The sequence below is a fragment of the Coregonus clupeaformis genome, unplaced genomic scaffold (genome assembly GCF_020615455.1).
Source record: "Coregonus clupeaformis isolate EN_2021a unplaced genomic scaffold, ASM2061545v1 scaf0511, whole genome shotgun sequence".
In the NCBI taxonomy this organism is placed as follows: domain Eukaryota; kingdom Metazoa; phylum Chordata; class Actinopteri; order Salmoniformes; family Salmonidae; genus Coregonus; species Coregonus clupeaformis.
In genome coordinates, this window is record NW_025533966.1 from 138,260 (window position 1) to 154,328 (window position 16,069).

General features: G+C 42.0%; 1 protein-coding gene across 1 annotated transcript in view; it reads right to left on the reverse strand.

The window, feature by feature from the left end:
* LOC121562910 (catenin alpha-2) overlaps positions 1 to 16,069 on the reverse strand; it is a 150,673-nt gene that overhangs the window by 48,652 nt on the left and 85,952 nt on the right. Inside the window, 1 exon segment of the mRNA XM_045215777.1 lies at positions 2,424 to 2,516. Coding sequence (XP_045071712.1) covers positions 2,424 to 2,516 — 93 coding nt within the window.

The window sequence follows — 16,069 nt, forward strand, 5'->3', positions numbered from 1 at the left end:
GATCAGGGTTTAATAGGCACTAATGATGCCTGGAATCAAGTAAAGACAGTCATCTAATACACCGGGGTCGCTCACGCTAAACACACACACAACTTACATAACCCTCCATTTTTGTTCTATTCCCCATTCTCTTTTGTCTTTAACCCCCCTGTCAAACCGACCTGCTGTCAAAACACAAAATTCAAAAAAGCACTCAAACATCTGAGTCATCTTATTGCGTGTGCATGGGAATAATGTGATTACTTAAAAGAAAAGACAAACACGCACACTGCTCTTGCTAGCATCACGTTATTTATTATTTTTTTAAAAGGGAATTTTTTCTTGGCCTTCGACAGGGCTTTTTTTCTTGGCCTTCGACAGGGCTTTTTCAAAATGTCAAAACAACCATCTATTTTGCCCCCACCCTCCTTTTTTCTTTCTTTGTGTAATTTATCTTCCCTCCTTTCTCTGCGCTTTTTCAATGTTGAGCCGTTGCCCCGAACCTTAACCTTGGAAACAACGTATCGATTGACACCTACTCCTTTGTCAGACATCCAGAGGAAGGCCGCTCCGGGAGGCCTTCCTCTCCTTCTCTTTCTCTCTGTGCTCCCTCTTTCTCTCCTCTATCTTTTTTCTCTCTCTCTCTCTCTCTCTCTCTCTCTCTCTCTCTCTCTCTCTCTCTCTCTCTCTCTCTCTCTCTTCTCTCTCTCTCTCTCTCTCTCTCTCTCTCTCTCTCTCTCTCTCTCTCTCTCTCAATTCAATTTCAATTTCAATTCAATTTCTATTTAAGGGCTTTATTGGGATGGGAAACATATGTTTACATTGCCAAAGCAAGTGAAATAGATAATAAACAAAAGTGAAATAAACAATAAAAATGTTACAGTAAACATTACACTCACAAAAGTTCCAAAAGAATAAAGATATTTCAAATGTCATATTATGTATATATAGTGTTATAATGATGTGCAAATAGTTAAAGTACAAAAAGGAAAATAAATAAACATAAATATAGGTTGTATTTACAATGGTGTTTGTTCTTCACTGGTTGCACTTTTTTTGTGGCAACAGGTCACAAAACTTGCTGCTGTGATTTTACACTGTGGTATTTCATCCAATAGATATTGGATTTGTTTTCGAATTGTTTGTGGGTCTGTGTATTCTGAGGGAAGTATGTGTCTCTAATATGGTCATACATTTGGCAGGAAGTTAGGTAGTGTTACTCAGTTTCCACCTCATTTTGTGGGCAGTGTGCACATAGCCTGTCTTCTCTTGAGAGCCAGGTCTGCCTACGGCGGCCTTTCTTGAATAGCAAGCCTATGCTCACTGAGTCTGCACATAGTCAAAGATTTCCTTAATTTTGGGTCAGTCACAGTGGTCAGGTATTCTGCCACTGTGTACTCTCTGTTTAGGGCCAAATAGCATTCTAGTTTGCTCTGTTTTTTTGTAAATTCTTTCCATGTGTCAAGTAATTATCTTTTTGTTTTCTCATGATTTGGTTGGGTCTATTTGTGTTGCTGTCCTGGGGCTCTGTGGGGTCTGTTTGTGTTTGTGAACAGAGCCCCAGGACCAGCTCGCTTAGGGGACTCTTCTCCAGGTTCATCTCTATGTAGGTGATGGCTTTGTTATGGAAGGTTTGGGAATCGCTTCCTTTTAGGTGGTTGTAGAATTTAACGGCTCTTTTCTCTCTCTCTCTGTCATCCCTCCCTCCCTCCCTCCCTCCCTCCCTCCCTCCCTCCCTGTCTCTCTCTCTCTCTCCCCCTCTCTCTCTCTCTCCCTCTGCTCTCTCTCTCTCTCTCTCTCTCTCTCTCTCTCTCTCTCTCTCTCTCTCTCTCTCTCTCTTTCTCTCTCTCTGTTTGTGTGTTCCCTCTCTCTTTCTTGTTGCCCACACAGACCCACACAGTAATAAGATGAAGAACGCTGCCTGCGCCCATACAAAGTTGCCCATCGGCAAAGTTGATCCATTCCACTGATTCACATTCGTACTAAAGTTTTACTACTCCGTCTTGCTCACCATGTCCCATTACTGTGTGGGTTTTCATTGATCATTGTTAAAAAGTTGGTTTTAGAGTATAGTGATTCAGAGATATTTAATAATATATACTTACTCTCTTTTCAATGGCACTTCCAAATGCACTTTCTTCCCTATGGCATGGCAACCAAATAATACAGTGTGTTTAAAAAACTGTAAAATACATGTAAAAGAGCTCAACCGGATACCTCCAATGGGTGGTATTATTACCAGGGTCATGTTAATATGCCATTCATTACAATATGCCATGTTCAGTAGGGCGTAGTGTCACAATCACATTTTGCAATGGAAAACAACAATTGGTTCAGGAAAAGAGTTCAGGTAGTTACCGTCCCCTGTTTCACTCTGTTTCAAAACGTTTTTTCTCTCTACTGAACAGGATCCAGGACATACAGTACAGTGAGGTGCTGCTTACCTGTGGGCAGAGGCTGTCAATCTGGGTGGCAGCCATGCGGACCAGCTTCACCCCCTCCTCGTTGTTGGAGATGGAGCAGGCCAGGTTAGCCACCTATAGCAAGAGAGAAGACACAAAGACTAAGCCACTTTTTAGCAACTTTTATTCTAGTAACGGCATCTACACCATTCTGGTTATTTTAATAAATAATAGAAAATGAATGGCAGACAAATATCAGTACTTCATTAGGGTTGGCTAGTCATTTGACTGTGTTTTTGGTAACTCGAATGACAAAATACACAGTTTTTGCCCTTTTACATGTTCATTAGATTCTTCAAAAGGTATTCGAGACTGCCTACTACAGGCATTTAATCATATTCTTTCTCTCACGATCCAAGTACCCTTGTTATTACTATTAGCGATGGTCTGTTAGCTTTCACCTGAAACCCAACACGATTTCCCCACTAACGCTCACACTGGTTAGACTCTTATAATGTGTGCAGATAGTGATTCCTGAAGGAGGCTGTCTCCGCCACAGCCTTAACTCATGTCTGTAGCTATCTGTACCGGCGGCAGGGGATTTAATGCTTGGCTAGGTAAGGCAATGTCGGGGCAAAATATGTACTGAGGTTTAGGCTTGCTCATCTGTTAGATTGGTGTTTGTTCTTCCCCTGCGTTGAGACCTGGTGAGTGCCCCACCCCCTCCATCCCTCTCTTCCTCTCTCTTCGTCACTCTATCATTTCCGAAAAATATTTGAATTATTCAGATCACATATGGACTATAATGTGAGTTTTCCACTGGTCTATCTCAAGGGCATATTTTTCTGAGAAAGAGGGAGAAACTGAGAAAAAGAATGAAAGAGGGAATAGAAAGAACAGGTTGACCAGCTTTCTTCTGTTCTACTGTGCTGACAGCACTACTGTTAAGATGGTGGCAGGGTGAGAGACTGTACTAAATTAATCCTGTTGAGTGCCCCACCCCCTCCACTCCTCTACCACCCTTTCCTCCTTCCCTCTCTCTCTCCCTCTCTCTTCGTCTCTCTTTCATTTCCGAAAAATAGCTGATATTTGAATTATTCAGACACTCTTAGAATGAAAGGTGCTATCAATAACCTAAAAGAGTTATTTGGCTGTCCTCATTAGAGAACCCTTTGAAGAACCCTTTTTGGTTACAGGTCCCTTTCGGTTCCAAGTAAAACCATTTTGGGTTCCATGTAGAACCCTTTCCACAGAGGGCTCTACATGGAACCTAAAAGGGTTCCACGTGGAACAAAAAAATGCTTGTACCTAGAACCAAAAAGCATTCTACTATAGGGACAGCCGAAAAACCCTTTTGGTACCCTTGTTTCTAAGAGTGTAAGGACTATAATGTGCATTTTCCACTGGAATATCTCAAGGGCATATTTTTCTGAGAAAGACAGAGAAAGAAAAAAAACGAGAAAAAGAATAAGAGAGAGAGACATTGGGGAATCGAAAGAACAGGTCGACCAGCTTTCTTCTGTTCTACTGTGCTGACAGCACTACTGTTAAGATGGTGGCAGGGTGAGAGACTGTCCTAAATTAATCCAATGGCTTTATTACAAAATATAATTACCCAGAAATGTCAGAAAGGTACATGGAGAACTGTTAATTAATTGGCGAAAGAGTGGCACCCATATTGCCTAGGCCTTATACAATGGACTTCCTTTTATCAGAACCAAATGGATTAGCCTAAACGGGCCCCTGTAAGGCAGCAGTGTCGTGTATATAAAGATTCTCAGTCATTAGTGGTGAAATACTCAGAATGCCTTGAGGTTCATTACCGGAGAACCTGAGTGTGCCTAAATCATTAGCCCGGCTTATTGGTGCAAAAAGGCACTTCATTGTATAATTAGGATGCCAGATGGCCTTTCTGATGGTACGTTCTCTTGCTCTTTCTCTCCTACAACTAAAGGTAGTCTCTCTTAGAGGTAATATCTCTCTCTTTCCTACAGCTAAAGGTACTCTCTCTCGTGCCTACTTTCAGAAGTACCCTCTATGTCTCTCTATCATGCCTACAACCAGACATTCATTAATTATATCTCTCTCTCTCTCTCTCTCTCTCTCTCTCTCTCTCTCTCTCTCTCTCTCTCTCTCTCTCTCTCCAACATCTAGAGGTAGGCCTACTCTCTCTCATTCCTCCTGCTGTGTATTCCCAATATCTCCACTAGCGGGGAGGAGGAAGGGAAGAACCCTTTTATTTTCTCTCTCACTACCCGATTTTCCCAGCTTACAATAAAGAAAAACCCCAGACCAATTGATGACAGAGTCAGTCCACTATGTTGGGAGTTTCACACACTCAGACATGAGGCGACACACACACTGCACTGGAGTCTCACCGTACGCATGTCACACACATCACATTCTCTACCTCACTGTGTTTACTTTACAACGTTTCATTGTCATAACTGCCAAATTCTCTGTAAACTAACGTTGCCCTAAATGAATTAGGTTGGCAACACTATGGGAATACATTGAAACTGAGCTAAAAAGACAGATGCCTGTTGGCGGCTGGTAGTGCCAAGGCGTATCAACGCTCCTTTTGCTCACATGTCACTTTTTGAGGCAAATTGAGGTAAATCAAATCTGTGTTAGAAGATCCTTGCTCAAGGCCCTGTGTCTCCCTTTACTAGTGACAGCTATGAGTAACTTGATGGATTGCACTCCTTTGTGTGAGTGAGTGTGTATGTGTGTTTGTGTGTGTGTGTGTGTGTGTGTGTGTGTGTGTGTGTGATTGTGTATTACAAGAACAACACTGCTTAAAAGAAGCTACAGTGTGTAAACAATGTTCCAACAAACTAAAAGCCTCTCCTTGTTTCATATTGGCACAGAGAGTACTGTACCTTTGTACATAAACAAACCATATCTCTGAACCATCCCTATAGCTAAACCACATCTCTATATCATATCTCTGTACTATACCTCCAGTTAAACCATATACAGTACCTATAGAATGTCTACACCCATCTTGGATTTCTTAACATTTAATTGTTACAAAGTGGCATTTAAATAGATTTAATGGTCATTTTTTGTCAACGATCTACACAGAATACTCTGTAATGTCAAAGTGGAAGACAAATCAGTAAAACAAAAAAAAAGATTAATCTAACAGTAATACCTTGATTAGATACAGTAAGTATTCACCCCCCTGAGTCAATACATGTTAGAAACACCTTTGGCAGTGATTACAGCTGTGAATCTTATTGGATAAGTAAGAGCTTTGCACACATATATTGCAGCCACCACTATGCTTGAAAATAAGGAGGCAGTTACTCAGTGAGGTGTTGCGTTGGATTTGCCCCAAACATAAGGTGTTGCATTTAGGCCAAAAGGTGTATTCCTATGCTGTGTTTTATTATAATTATTTTGTATTACTTTAGTGCCTTGTTACATACATATGCATGTTTTGGAATATTTGATATTCTGTATATTTGTATTCTTGTTTTCACTCTGTCATTTAGGTCATTATTGTGGAGTCACTACAATGTTGTTGATCCATCCTCAGTTTTCTCCTATCACAGCCATTAAACTCTGTAGATGTTTTGAAATCACCAATGGCCTCATGGTGACATCCCTAAGCAGTTTCCCTACTGTCCTGCAGCTCAGTTCAGAAGGACGACCCCAGGTTGACCTTGGCAATGGAGGAAAATGGATTACCTGGACTATTTCAAATGATGATCAAAGAGCACCACCAAGGACGGCTATAGACAGGAGCAACCCACTGATTTTGATTAAATCAATTTCCGTGGCCGTTTCCGTATGTACAAAGAAAATGCAGCTTGTTTGCCAAGGCTTTCATCTGACTCTCTTAGGAGAAGGCCCATAACTCCTTCCCTACAAGTACTGATCACCTTGAGGTTTTTGGCATCTGGAACCTTCCATCGTGAAACAGGAGATTTGTCTGGTGTAAGTGAACCGACTGTATGCAGAACAGTCCACAAAGTCTGCAATGCTATATGTGAACTGAAAGACAATTACATCAAGTTCCTGATGCTGCTGCCCAAGCCAACTACAAGGTAGAGTTCTATGAATATGGGAACTTCCCACAGTGTCATTGGCTGTATAGATGGATGTCAAATTCCCATCAAGTGTCCCTCTACTGCAGATGCTGAGGAGTACAGGAATCGTAAAAACTGGTTCTCAATAAATGTACAAAGTGTGTGCACTCCCAATTTGCAGTTCTCCAACATCGTTGCACATTGGGAAGGTGCAACTCATGACTCAAGTGGAATCATACGTATTGTTCACCCCCTATCTTCATGCAATAGGACCTGAGCAGCAACGGTACAACCAAGCTCATATCCGCACCAGAGGTGTAGTGGAGAGCATGTTTGGTGTATGGAAGAGTAGTTTCCAGTGTCTCGGAAACACATTGCGCTTTCAATCAAGATGCTGCATTGTCATAATTGCAACAGCAGTGCTTCACAATTAACTCAAACAACATGGCTGCCCAGATCCTCACATTGAAGATGAGGATGACCCAGATGTTCCCATGGTTGAGGCAGACAATGACAGAAATGGACAAGCCTGCAAAGATGCTTTTGCTACACAGTACTTCTCACAACAAAGACAGCTCAAGTGATTAAAGCAAACATTAGCCATGGATTGGTAACAAAAATGTTTTTAATTCACAAATTGAAATATTGGGACTCCGAACTGCTGCTGGTTTGATAAGAACATTGGTACTGCTGCTGCTTCATGTTTCTCTCCTCCTCCTTTATAGCCTAATCAACATGGGGTGGCAGGTAGCTTAGTGGTTAAGAGTGTTGTGCCAGTACGCGAAAGGTTGCTGGTTCTAATCCCCGAGCCCACTAGGTGAAAAATCTGTCGATGTGCCCTTGAGCAAGGCACTTAACCCTAATTGCTCCTGTAAGTCGCTCTGGATAAGAGCGTCTGCTTTAAAAAAAAAAGGATTTGCATCTTCATATCACGCTCTTCTTTTAAATGCATTAGTTTGCGCATATGACATTTCATGGAAGTTTCTCATGCATGCTCAGCCTCTTTGTCTTTGTCCTCCGGCCTGGGTTAGTGACACAATCTTCCCTCCTGGCTGCTGCAGATGTAGCAGGCTGACCTTCATCCTGTTTTATCCCCCTCCAAGCTATGGTGACCATCTGCCTCTAGAAAATGATTACATTACTACATTAGAGAACATTATTTCTTCAAGAGTTGAGTTCATTACATCCTTTTTATTATGGGAGTTCAAGAGATAAATTACAACATTACATGTTTCCTGCAGTCCGGGGATGGCACATGTTGAATGAATGTGTCCTACCAAATGAATGTGTCCTACCATCTGAACTGTTCAAATGGTCATCATCGGGGATACCTTCCAGGGGTTGCTGGCTATTAATGATCCCGGTCAACAAGTCCCCCAGCTCATCTGTCTCTGGTCTTACTGGGGGTCCACCACCAGTCTTGAAACGCTCCCTACGAGCAACAGTATTTGTCTTCTTTAAGTAGATTTTTATGTTTTTCCACAGGACCTTAGAAAGACAAGACAAAATATAAATAATATTAGTAATTATGTATGATATTGTGTGTGTTACATTTCTGTCACACAAATACATTTAGGCTCCACTGTGTTGTGTTACAGAAGAAAACAAACATTTCAAAGTGACTCTGATTTGTAAAAGTGGGCCAACAATAAATACAGTATCTTACCTGAAGTTGTTGTAGTGTCCTTTTGTTAACTTTTTCATTTGAGTTGAATTCATTACAAATGGTATCCAGGCATTATTTTTCTTGTTTTCTGTTGATGAATCATGCTGTTTGCTGTCGATAATTGGGTGGTTTGACACAATTCTCTTCAAGATGGTTTTTTCAGTCACTGAAATGTTGGTTTAGGTGACTTGCTCCAATTCCCCACAATGCTTATGTATTAGTGTCCCATCCCTGTTTTTTGAAGCATCCTCAGTAAAATATAAACACAACGTGTAAAGTGTTGGTCCCATGTTTCATGAGCTGAAATAAAAGATCCCAGAAATGTTCCATATGCACAAAAAGGTTATTTCTCTCAAATGTTCTGCGCAAATTTGTTTACATCCCTGTTAGTGTGCATTTCTCCTATGCCAAGACAATCCATCCACCTGACAGCTGTGACATATCAAAAAAGCATTATCATTACATAGGTGCACCTTGTGCTGGGGACAATAAAAGGCCACTCTAAAATGTGCAGTTCTGTCACACAACACAATGCCACAGATGTCTCAAGTTTTGAGGGAGCATGAAATTGGCATGCTGACTGCAGGAATGTCCACCAGAGCTGTTGCCAGAGAATGTAATGTTAATTTCTCTACCATAAGCTGCCTCCAACGTTGTTTTAGAGAATTTGGCAGTATCGTCCAACCGTAGACCATGTGGTATGGCGTCGTGTCAACAAGCGGTTTGCTGATGTCAACGTTGTAGAACAGAGTGCCCCATGGTGGTGGTGGGATTATGGTATGGGAAGGCATAAACTACGGACAACGAACACAATTGCATTTTATCGATGGCATTTTGAATGCACAAAAATACAATGACGAGATCCTGAGGCCCATTGTGAGGCCCATTTTTTTAAGGTATCTGTGACCAACAGATGCATATCTGCATTCCCAGTGATGTGAAATCCATACATTAAGGCCTAATGAATTTATTTCAGTTGATTGATTTCCTCATATGAACTGTAACTCAGTAAAATCAATGAAATTGTTGCATGTTGCATTTATATTTTTGTTCAGTATAATTAGGCTTCACAAAGATTAACTGCTTTGTCCTTACTAACCAGTTAATCTGGTCTGGGACTCCTTAGTCTTGGTCTGGGACTCCCTGGTCTAGAACTAATTAATCTGAAGTTAAGCAACGTCTCAGAAAGCAATTTTCTAGAACAATTTAAGTAGAATTAGCCTAGTCAGTCCAGATTTAAATTAAACTATGTCCGGGAAACCGCCCCATTATGTGATTTGTTAAGCCAAATGTTACTTCTAAACTAATGTAGGATTGCTTAAACAAAGGGGGTGAATACTTAGTGTATGCAACGACTACATTTTAGTTATAAAACATTTATTAATTTGTACACATTTGTAGATTTTTATTTTCACTTTGATCAATGACAAAACATTTAAATTAAAATCTATTTCAATCCCACTTTGTAACGCAACAAAATGCGAAAAAAAAGTTAAAGGGGGTGTAGACTTTCTATGGGCACTGCAGTTGACCCATCTGAAGCTGTTGGCCAGAGGTCTTTCCAAATGCTGGCCCTCCGCTCGGCTGGCCCTGTATGTCCTGTCTGTTTCTGCCTCTGTCTCTCTGTCTCTCTCTGTCTCTCTGTCTCTCTGTCTCTCTCTGTCTCTCTTTCTCTCTCTCTGCCTCTCGGTTTCTCTCTCTCTGTCTCTCTGTTTCTCTCTCTCTGCCTCTCTGTTTCTCTCTCTCTGCCTCTCTGTTTCTCTCTCTCTGCCTCTCTGTTTCTCTCTCTCTGCCTCTCTGTTTCTCTCTCTCTGCCTCTCTGTTTCTCTCTCTCTGTCTCTCTTTCTCTCTCTCTCTGCCTCTCTGTTTCTCTCTCTATCTGTCTCTCTGTTTCTCTCTCTCTGCCTCTCTGTTTCTCTCTCTCTGCCTCTCTGTTTCTCTCTCTCTGCCTCTCTGTTTCTCTCTCTCTGTCTCTCAGTTTCTCTCTCTCTGTCTCTCTGTTTCTCTCTCTCTGTCTCTCTGTTTCTCTCTCTCTGCGACCCCAAAACACTGCGAGCTGGACCTGGGCCAACACGCCATGTCCGGCCAAAACGAATAACTACAATTATTTAAAGAAGCGAGTGTGTGTGGGTGGGAGGTAGAGAGAGAGACAGATGGATAACTATTGATTTTGTCCTTTTACTCAGGCTCTGATAATCACCTCAATTCTAATTTGATGAAGGATCCCTTCCCTGCATGCAGTTGGGAATCTACATTGTGGGTATTCTCACGTACGCTATATCATTACCACAGTAGCCTACTCAGTACAGTACTGAACGCATAAGAGCATGCTTTTGCATCACTGCTTTCAAAACCTAAGCATGGAAGGTGATAACTCATTGGAACTCTTATTGTGATCAAGCTTAAGCAACTAATGTGTGCAGGCACATATTCACAAAGCATCTCAGGGTAGCAATGCTGATCTAGGATCAGCTATGCCTTTTAAGCATTAAGAATAAGAGGGAGGACCAGCACTCTAGGGATGGGAATGACTAATCGCTTGAGTACTAGAACGGACGTCAAAGCTTGATCTTTAAGCAGAGATCCATTTTTTTCAAATACTGTAAAACTATTTGATGGAATGTTCTTTGTGGCTGCCAGAACGGCCAAGTGAAGTTTTGTCTTGAAGACAACGTCCATTTGCTTAGACTCTAGTGTTCCATCTGTACATGTGCATTTGCGGCGCTCAACAAAAAAGAAACCAAGCCAAGCATCACACTGTTTTTCTCCCTAAATTCCCTTTCCTCTCTGTGTCTCATTCGCTCAATTGCGTTCCAACCGCTTCCTCCACACACTCGTTCTGAGTGCACACACAAGCTCCTGTTGGGCCTATGTAAATGAATGACTATAAAAGTGTATCTAATTGATGGGATACAAAAGCTACATTCATTGCCAAATCACGACAGTTTATCACAAATTCAAAATGGACTGGTTGATTGAAGTAGGAAGAAATGTGTTCCAACAACGAGCTGCAGTTTCCGCTTAAGCTACTTTGGTAAGTGTAGTGCCATTTAGAATTGGTTAGCCTAAGCTATAACCTCCCCCTAAACATAGACAGGTTCCACACTGAAAATATGCAAAAAAAAACATTAGTTTGATAAAGACAAAAAGCGTATTTTCATCAGAATCATTAAGCATATGGCTACTCACCAAACAGATGTCGTTGCTGTAATTCATCACTTTACAGTGTTCAATGTGGAATTGTTCATCATAAAAAAAACAATTAAAAAAAATTGAAACGAAATTGAACATCTGTATATGGAGAAGAAGACCGATTTTGGTTTGTAACCCTGAGCAAATTGTATTTCAACTCGCCAAATTGAGCCCCGTTTCAAATGATCACTCTTTGAGATTAACTGTTCTAGGCACGAGATGCACAAAAATATTAAGTTACATTTTATTCTGTTATTACATCATGTTTTAAAAAAAACTATAAAATAGGTGTGTCTTGACTGTTATAAGGGCTCGTGAAATAAAAGCGTCTTGTCTGCTAAATTAACAAAACAAGGCTATGCCATTGCACAGCCATAGTCTTCTATACAAGCGCCACTGCTGAGGTTACTGCCTTGTTGAAGATTGCGTTCTACTATATAATATAACCAGTTGATATTACGGTTTCAATAAATTAATCTTAAATGGCACTTGCTTTTTTATTGACTGAATATTTGTGGGGCAATTTAGCAATTAGGATTTGTTATCTGTAATGGTTATGATAAATTAGGCATTGTTGCGATCTGTTGGCATATAGATAAACGCTCACATATTTTATTCCAGTGCGGGCCTTGTGTTTAAAAATATATATATATAATTTTTTTATTCGAGTACTCGAAAAAAAAATATGTGAGTACTCAAACAGATAAAAATGTCAAATGCCCATCCCTACAGCACTCCTGATTAAATCAGCACCCATTACGTTTTATGGAAGCTCAATGGAGCCTCTCCACACAGGGGGGCAGTGCCCAGCCAAGTAACCCAGGATCTGTCTCTCTTTTCCCCTTGTCAGCCAGCCTTAACACCCTGCCTCCTCCACCCCACCCGGCCTCCAGTCCCTAGCCCTGCAAGGGGGGCAGATAAATTGCACACCTCCTCTCCCTCGATCTCTGGAACAATTAATGGACTTCCTGCCAGCCAAGGTGGTGGGCTAAAGCAGGATTCAGAGTCTCGGGGATGGAGGGATGAGGCAGGAAGTGAGGAAAGAAAGCAGGAGGGAGAGAGGTAGGGGGGAGGAGAGGGTGACGTTGAGTTATGTCACCCCAAACGGAAACACTCTGTTCTATTAAAAGGCCTTCTACCAGACGTTTACTTGTTGAAGAGTGGGCTGGGAGCGTGGGTCCAGGGGGTTAGTGACAGGGGGTCTGTCCCTAGCCTGTAAACACACACACACAATCTCAGAATCCTGATAAATCTCCCTGTCAACACGAATGGGGGAGAACACTCGAAGCGGGGATGGTACAGTATACAACATACAACCTGCTAAGTGCAGCCATAGCACCACAGCCCCACCCCTCTGCCCCTCTCTCCCCCATTTACCCACCCTTTAAGAAGGGGAGAGATGCAAGACTCATGGGCCTCCACCCTGGAGAGATGGCAGCTAGTGTTTGTTTAAGTAATGTGGTGTCGACTCCCTCTGGTATCCTTGTAAACGATAGGCTGGTGAGCAGAGAGGTGGAGGTGTTAAGAGTTAAGGGGGATTAAGGTGCAGGAGTTAGGCTCCGCCTCAGCCATCGCCATTCGGTCAAGATTGCGTTAGGTTCACATTCACATGTGAATTATACTGAACAAAAATATAAACGTAACAAGTGTTGGTCCCATGTTTCATGAGCTGAAATAAAAGATCCCAGAAATGTTCCATATTCACAAAAAACGTATTAATCTCAAATTTTGTGCACAAATTTCTTTACATCCCTGTAAGTGAGCATTTCTCCTTTGCCAAGATAATCCATCCACCTGACAGGTGTGGCATATCAAGAAGCTGATTAAACAGCATGATCAATATAAAGGTGCACCTTGTGCTGGGGGCAATAAAAGGCCACTCTAAAATGTGCAGTTGTCACACAATACAATGCCACAGATGTCTCATGTTTTGAGGGGAGAGTGGCCATTTATGGCCATTTATTGAGCTGTTGCCAGATAATTGAATGTTAAATTCTCTACCATAAGCAGCCTCCAACATTGTTTTAGAGAATGTAGCAGTACGTACAACCAGCCTCACTACTGCAGACCACATGTAAGCATGCCAGCCCAGGACCTCCACATCTGGCTTCTTCACATACATCTGAGACCAGCCACCCGGACAGCTGATGAAACTGTGGGTTTGCACAACTGAAGAATTTCTGCACAAACTTTCAGAAACCGTCTCAGGGAAGCTCATCTGCTTGCTCGTCGTCCTCACCAGGGTCTTGACCTGACTGCAGTTTGGCGTCAGTAACTGACTTCAGTGGGCAAATGTTCACCTTCGAATGCCACTGGCACGCTGGAGAAGTGTGCTCTTTAAACTGTAATGGGCAGATGGCAGACAGCGTGTATGGTGTGTTGTGGGCTAGCGGTTTGCTGATGTCAACGTTAGAACAGAGTGCCCCATAGTGGCAGTGGGTTTATGGACAACGAACACAATTGTATTTAAGACACTGTGATGAGATCCTGAAGCCCATTGTCGTGCCATTCATCTGTAGCCATCACCTCATGTTTTAGCATGATAATGCACGGCCCCATGTACACAATTCCTGGAAGCTGAAAATGTCTCAGTTCTTCCATGGCATGCACACTCGGACATGTCACCCATTGAGCATGTTTGGGATGCTCTGGATCGACATGTACAACAGTATGTTCCAGTTCCCGCTAACATCCAGCAACTTCGCACAGCCATTGAACAGGAGTGGGACAACATTCCACAACATCAACAGCCTGATCAACTCCATGCGAAGGGAGATGTGTCACACTGCTTGAGGCAAATGGTGGTCACACCAGATACTGACTGGTTTTCTGTTCCACGCCCCTACCTTTTTTTAAAGGTATCTGTTAACTGTATTCCCAGTCATGTGAAATCCATAGATTAGGGCCTAATGAATTTATTTCAATTGACTGATTTCCTTATATGAACTGTAACTCTATCAAATATTTGAAATTGTTGCATGTCACATTTATATTTTTGTTCAGTATAGTTGCTGTTGCTCGGTGGAATACCTACACCGCTTCTGTAAAATTCCATCTCCATAAAAGGATGACGTTAGCTCTATGAAATATAGATTCTGCACCTAGAGTGCATTTCCACATTTTGTTACTTTACAGCCTTAATCTGAAATTGATTAAATACTTTTTTTTCCTCATCAATCTACAAACAATACCCCATAATGATGAATTTTTTGCAAATTTACAATAAAAAACACAACAGAAATACCTTATTTACATAAGTATTCAGACCCTTTGCTATGAGACTCGGAATTGAGCTCAGGTGCATCCTGCTTCCATTGATCATCCTTGAGATGTTTCTACAACTGGATTGGAGTACACCTGTGGTACATTCAATTGATTGGACATGATTTGGAAAGGCACACACCTGTCTATATAAGGTCCCACAGTTGACAGTGCATGTCAGAGCAAAAACCAAGCCATGAGGTCAAAGGAATTGTCCATTGAGCTATGAGTCAGGATTTTGTCGAGGGACAGATCTGGGGAAGGGTACCAAAACATTTCTGCAGCATTGAAGGTCCCCAAGAACACAGTGGCCTCTACCATTTTTAAATGGAAGAAGTTTGGAACTACCAAGACTCTTCCTAAGAGCTGGCCGCCCGGCCAAACTGTGCAATCGGGGAGAAGGGCCTCCGAAAAGCACCAGAGTTCCTCTGTGGAGATGGGAGAACCTTCCAGAAGGACAACCACCTCTGCAGCACTCCACCAATCAGACCTTTATGGTAGAGTGTCCAGATGGAAGCCATTCCTCAATAAAAGCCCCAATTGGAGTTTGCCAAACCTAAAGGGACTCTTAGACCATGAGAAACAAGATTCCCTGGTCTAATGAAACCAAGATTGAAGTCTTTGGCCTGAATGCCAAGTGTCACATCTGGAGGAAACCTGGCACCATCCCTACGGTGAAGCATGATGGTGGCAGCATCATGCTGTGGGGATGTTTTTCAGCGGCAGGGACTGGGAGATTAGTCAGGATCGAGGGGAAGATGAACGGAGCAAAGTACAGAGAGATCCTTGATGAAAACCTGCTCCAGAGCGCTCAGGACATCAGACTGGGGTGAAGGTGTACCTTCCAACAGGACAACGACCCTAAGCACACAGCCAAGACAACACAGGAGTGGCTTCGGGACCAGCCAGAGCCCGGACTTGAACCCGATCAAACATCTCTGGAGAGACCTGAAAATAGCTGTGCAGTGACGCTCCTCATCCAACCTGACAGAGCTTGAGAGGATCTGCCCAGAAGAATGGGAGAAACTCCCCAAATACAGGTGTGCCAAGCTTGTAGCGTCATACCCAAGAAGACTCGAGGCTGTAATCGCTGCCAAAGGTGCTTCAACAAAGTACTGTCTGAATATTTATGTAAATTTGATATTTCATATTTATTAATTTTTATACATATGCACAAATTCATAAAAACCTGTTTTTGCTTTGTCATTATGGGATATTGTGTGTAGATTGATGAGGGGAAATAAATATTTAATCAATTTTAGAATAAAGCTGTAACGTAACAAAATGTGGAAAAAGTCGAGGGGTCTGAATACTTTCCGAATGACCAAGGACAAATGCCCGCTAGGGTGATTCTCTTATCTTTATTTACTTGGCTTAATAATAACATCAAGCCTCATATTTGGACGCGATGACAACTAAAAGCAACAAAAAAATATGTTGGGATATATAAACTAGCGTTTGAAATAACCCTTTATTCCACCATTCTAAAGGACTGACCTTTATCCATCGTAAGAAGGCTCATGTCCATTCTA